This window comes from Mauremys mutica, chromosome 9, assembly GCF_020497125.1.
Source record: "Mauremys mutica isolate MM-2020 ecotype Southern chromosome 9, ASM2049712v1, whole genome shotgun sequence".
NCBI classification, from domain to species: domain Eukaryota; kingdom Metazoa; phylum Chordata; order Testudines; family Geoemydidae; genus Mauremys; species Mauremys mutica.
The window spans coordinates 52,748,173-52,754,172 of NC_059080.1; the positions used below are offsets into that span (position 1 = coordinate 52,748,173).

The following is a 6,000-nucleotide window of genomic DNA, read 5'->3' on the forward strand; positions in this document are numbered from 1 at the left end:
CATCAGGGGAGTGAGGTTTTGGAACAGCCACCTGATAGGAGCACTGAGGGTAAACATCTGAATTGTTTGAAGATGGAGCTTGGTAAGTTTGCAAGCAATATGACTGGGTTGCCTGAGAAAGCATGAGACTGGACGCAGAGACCCAGGAGGTCCCTTCCAGTCCTGTGTACTAAAAACTATAGTTGGCTTCTCAGCTCCGTCACTGACACCTTTCACCAGCAACACATTCCCTTTAAAACTGGAAAAGGGGTCTGGAAGGAAATCCTTTCCCATCCACTCTGAGTCCTGATGAGCAATTCAGTTGTGCAGTGATATTAACCATGTGACTGCAGGGCCCTGGATTCCAGTTCTAACAAGCTGTGTTCTGTGCAGGGACGCTGGTGTCTGCAATGGCTAAAAAACTGGAGCACAAACTGAGCATGCCAGCAAAGAAGCCTGCTGGTGGGAAAAAACTCCTCCCCGACTTGCCCTCTGACTCTCCTAAAGCGAGTCACTCAGACAAGAAACTCCAGGTACCTTGTGCAACAGGCAGTCTTTTGGAGAAAGCTGGGCAAGCCATGCAGAGAAAGGGAAATGTCTGGTATTCGGGAATGCAATGATTTAGTGTGGAAACCAGCATCATCTCAAACCATTTCCCAGTGGAAGCCACTGTATAGCCAGAGACTCAAAAAATAACAAGCCATTGGGGTAGGGGAAGGAGTTTTAGAGCGTTCACATTGGGGAGGAGGAATATGTGTTTATGCTCTGGGCTGACAATAGTTCAGTGATGTCTACAGAGCCCCATGGTTGGTTCAGGTAAATCTGGTGTCCCTGGTTCAGCTGTTCATTTGGGCCCCCCAGCTGCAAAGCCGAAGACTCAGCATGTGATTTTTTTCGCCCTTCTTCCCACACCTCCCCATAGAACACTTCTACCATATAAGCTGGGTCAGGGTTGAGAGTACCATGGAGCTTGAGGGGTGAGAATAGGGAACCTGTCCCAGACCACGTGGGTCTTTGTATAGGGAGTTAGGACAATTGCACGGAGGGGGGCAGAATATTCAATATGCCCCAGCTAGAGGAAAGAGAAGCCCAGAGTCCCCAGGCCAGTTCGTCCTGTACAGAACTTTGCACAGGAGCAACAGCAGTGGGTATCACAGCAGCATTTCCATCTGTCCCAAGGGTTCAGAGCCTGTGAAGCTGCAGGTCTGGCAGCATTACCAGAACCAGCCCTTGAGATCTAGATGTGGCCGTGCTGACATCTCAGTGTTTAGCCCAATGGGACTGATTGTCAGTTGGTGTAAATCGGCCCAGCGGCCTGGTCACATAGACAGTCTCTGCTGGGAGGAGTGATGGTAATTTACAGCTGTGGAGGATCTGCCCCATCATCCAGTTATTTTGTAGCCTATTCACAATTTGCCTATTCACAATCTTTGGAAAATGGAAATTCACATGGTTACAGACAGACATGAAATGCCTGGGAATGAAATTAAACAGAAGTCTCTGGAACATGTCCAGAGCTAATTGGGGTGACGTGATGAAAAAACTATCAGATTACTAAAATGGGACATATGTAACCTCAATTTTAATTACATTAACTATTTATCATAAATGGCTGCAGCACTGAAGTCCTATTGCTTTTTAAAATTACTTTCCCTGAACAGTTCCACTGAGCATACCAAAAAGTTTCTTCACAACAATGTGAAAGAGATTCTCTGCCTTCATCTGGCAAAGTAGAAAGCCAAGATTGAGATTTACAAAATGATTTGCAACCCATGAACATGGGGGGAAAGAGTCTAGCAAGCATCAAATTACATCATCACATTAAATCTTGCGCTTCTCATGCAACTTGGGCACAACATGGTATTGTGGGATAAATCAGAAATAATCCCAGCCAAGTCACTAACACAGGGGATTCCTTACTGAAATCACAGTAGGAACCTGAAAACAGTCCTCAGAGGCGGGGTAAATGAATGACATGCAAAGTAAGGCCAAATCTCGCCCAAGAAAATACAAAGATACCTCTATTTGGGTGTAAAGTAACCCGATCCTGCTATAAGATACTTGTGGGTACAAGGAACTATCCTGGCAAATCCAGCTTCAGGATTGGGTCCTTAGATCCCTGGGAAGACTGTGTTGTAGCTGTAATTTACATAAAGTATCAGACCTGTTCAATGAGTGAAATGTCATTGGTTTTATTGAAACAGATGCCGAGCCAAAAGTGAATGTCAGTACCCACTGGCAATAGGTCACGAGGGATTGTTTAGGAACAGATTCAGGGGAAGATTTTCTGCAACTAACTCAGCATTGTTCCCCAAGTATTTTTTTTCCAGTTTTTGAAATGTCATGAAAATTCTGTAACTTGACACACTTCAAGCAGCTCTGCCCAGTTCCTCTCCCAGATCAATTAAATCAAGACTGGATGTCTCATTCTAAAATATACATTTCAGTTCAAACCACAAGATGTAGGCTTGGCACAGGAATCCCAGGCTGATCCTCTGTCCTGTGTTATGCAAGAGGTCAAACTAGATGATCCCAACAGCCTGATCAGCCCCATAATTGTGTGTTTGAGTTTCCTAGGGAATCCTTGTAGTTCATGTTCCATAATCTGACCCTATAAGTAGTTCTGCTGTTGGGCAACAGTTGGCCCTGCCTTGCCCTGGGAAGTCCTGGGAAGCTGCAACAGAAAACCAATAGCTGAAAGAAGCATTTGATAAACCTACATTTGTATTTGGCTGATAAGGAAGATTTGTCACGTGCAAATGCTCCCATGAGTGCAGAGGGCAAGCACTACGCTAACCACATGCCAGCCCCCTGCAATCAGCCAGGCCATTATCAGCAAAGACGGCACCGGCTCAGGCTCACCATATTTGCTCATTCTGTCTCCTCTCATTCCCCATGCAGTTTGTGGATGAGAACAGCGACTTGGAGACTTCCTCCCTTGAAGAGATCACCCAACTCCTGGACGCCAAGAGCCAAACGAAGCAGCAGCGGCAACCAGCTGTGAGGCACAGTGGGGACTCGGCAGGGTCGCAGGGCACCAGCGTCTGGAGTTCCAGCAGCACGAAGACTGGAGGCTGGTGACTCGCTTGACAGTCCCCTTCGCCGTACCCTACAAGTGCTTGGATTTCAGGGCCCAGTCCCAAAGCTGGAAGTTCCTGCCATGTGGCCACAAAGCTTTGGAATCCTGCTACTATAGGAAGATCAGGCACTGGGCTCCAATTTAAAAACAACCCACCAGTTTAGAGCAATCAGAATGGGAATCCCTGTCACATGGCCCCAGGTGCTACCTAGCTATGATGCATTTTTGCAACGGCTGCCCAGGTGCCCTCTCCACAGTGCATGTGGGTCAGTGTCTCCTGGGCTGGTTGGAAAAACGTATCGTTCAACACCCCTGCGTGTGGAGGGGCACATTCTGCTGCTCAGCCACCAGTGTGAAGAAAGTAGTGGGCTGAGCACGTGGAGGGAAGAGTCTGGGTCAGCATTCAGGAGATACACAGGGCTGTAGGGGCAAGGCAAGGACATGGCTGCCATCCTTTGGACACTCTGGAGAGGGGTCGCACATAGTATGGAGGCCACTGTGACATCAAGGCTGCAGGTGCAGCCCCCAGGCTTCTCATCCCCTCCGCAGCCAAGTGGAGGAAGGAATCCCTCACTCCTCCTGCCCAGAGGGATCCCCAGCAGACAGCTTACTGTGCATAGATTCACAGGATCAGGCCCTAAAGGAGTCCGATTGTGCCCCAGGGCTCCATGCACAGTGGGGACGCTCCTCATGCAGATCAACCCCTTCCATGTGGCTAGGGGGTCAGCTGCCTCGGTGGCAGGGGCGGCTCCAGGCCCCAGCACGCCAAGCGCGTGCTTGGGGCGGCATGCCGCAGGGGGCGCTCTGCCGGTCGCTGGGAGGGCGGCAAGCAGCTCCAGTGGACCTTCCGCAGGCATCCCTGCGGAGGGTCCGCTGGTCCCGTGGCTCCGGTGGACCTCCCGCAAACGTGCCTGCGGAGGGTCCGCTGGAGCCGCGGGACCAGAGGACCCTCCGCAGGCATGCCTGCGGGAGGTCCACCGGAGCCGCGGGACCAGCGACCGGCAGAGCGCCTCCCGCGGCATTCCACCCTGCTTGGGGTGGCGAAATGTCTAGAGCCGCCTCTGCTCGGTGGCATCATCCCCCATTCCCCCAGGCCCTCTGGTGGGTGATCTTTGGTCTGCCGGGGGGAGAAGATGGGCCGGGGAGATAGGGCAGGGCCCTGGGAGGGATGGGGAAGCATTTTGGACCCCCACAGCCCTGCACACGTCTCCATGAAAAGATAATACAGGCCACAGCTAGGTTATTTTAATGCCTCCTCACTGTCTGCGCTGGGGAGCCCCCTGTAGGAGCGATCCTAGTGACAGCTGCTGGCTGCAAGGCCCCATCAGCTCAGTTCCGTAAGAGGCACTTTGCCACGGAGCAGGCATGGGAGGGAGGATTGGGGCACAGGGTCTCAGATGGACGGCTGGTCCTCCCACACTGTGGGATGATTGGGCTGGCTCCGTGGCCTGTTCTGCAGTGGGCAAACCTCCTCTCCCCACTGGAACACTCTCCACAAGGAGAGCCTCAGCAGGTTTCCATCCTCCTTCCCCACCTCACACTGGAGGTGTTCCCCTAGGAGTGGGAATCAGGCCCTGATTTTATAGCCGGGGAGCAAAAGATAAGATACAAGAAACTGGACTCTGTTAACCCCCTCAGTGCTGCAGGGACAGGCCCCTCAGCATTGGCCTGGCTGCAGCTACTCCCTTTGACAGAGTACACCAGCTCGGATGAGCCATGTCCTACAGCTGACAAAGCAATGCAGAGGGTGACAAAGGAAACACTTCAGAGTAGCAGCCGTGTTAGTCTGTATCCGCAAAAAGAACAGGAGTACTTGTGGCACCTTAGAGACTAACAAATTTATTTCAGCATAAGCTTTCGTGGGCTACAGCTCATTGCATCCGAAGAAGTGAGCTGTAGCCCACGAAATAAATGATGCTGAAATAAATTTGTTAGTCTCTAAGGTGCCACAAGTACTCCTGTTCTTTTTAAAGGAAACACTAATACAGCTGGGAAAGCTTGGCAAGTTCTCTGAGAACACACATGTACAGAAACGCGCACTTGATGGCGCCATAGCCTCAGAAACGAGCAGGGCTGCTATACTTAGTACTGACTCAGGGAGCTGCTGGAAACTCAGGAGCAGGTTGCAGGAACAGATCTGATCGAGCAGGTGCACTTATGTAAAGCACATTACAGAAAGCAGTGGAGCTCTGTCACATAAATACGCAGAGCCCGGCTCTCTGTGAGCTTGCACCTTATGCTGCTGCTTACACCAAGGAGCGTAAAATATTACCGGGTCAGAACAGTAGCTGCTTAGATCCTCCCCTTGGATGTGCATAAAGTGTTACACAAGGTGCAGTGCGGAGGATCAGCTCCACAGTGTCATGCGCTGAAGAGCACAGGAAGTGCACATGAAACCACATCCTGTGTACTGTGTACTCTGTGTATTGAGAATCCACAAGGTTCAGCAATGAACTCTACAGTGCCTCACAATCTCCCCAGCTGCACCAGAGGAACACGGCCCCTAGCCGTTACGGCCAGTAGCACTGTGAATTTAAGGTATATCTGCAAGGTGGCTTGTGGCTGTGCCTTATTCAGGTGCACAAAGGAGGAGGATGCAAACACTTTCCTAGCGTCCCACTGGCAAGGGACCTCTGCAGTCCGTGGCCACTCCAGAGTGCAGGAGCTGCTCCCTGCAAGTGCTTCCTGAATCTCAAGGGAGGTAGGGTGCTAGCTGTGCCTTAATGACAGATCTGGCCCCCTGTGTGACTAGAATGGCTGGATATGGTGTATTACTTACATAACAATCAATATAACAGCCTTCCCAAATGCTACCTCCGACTCACTTGAGGGTGCTTTTCATGGTACTTTTACAAGGCTGTGACATATTTCCACAGACTCCAAAGGGTTAACAAGGTTTCACTGCATTTGCTCTAGCTCCCTTTGTTTTACAAAATATCTAC

At 50.8% G+C, this 6,000-nt stretch overlaps 1 protein-coding gene across 1 annotated transcript in view; it reads left to right on the forward strand.

The window, feature by feature from the left end:
- The window catches only part of DZIP1L (DAZ interacting zinc finger protein 1 like), a 40,216-nt gene extending 36,436 nt beyond the window's left edge, over positions 1 to 3,780 (forward strand). The window contains exons 15-16 of the mRNA XM_045030779.1: positions 373 to 512; positions 2,881 to 3,780. Of these exons, the coding sequence (XP_044886714.1) occupies positions 373 to 512; positions 2,881 to 3,060 (320 nt within the window). The 3' untranslated portion in view covers positions 3,061 to 3,780. The remainder of the gene's footprint in view (positions 1 to 372; positions 513 to 2,880) is intronic.
- The last annotated feature ends 2,220 nt before the right edge of the window (positions 3,781 to 6,000 follow it).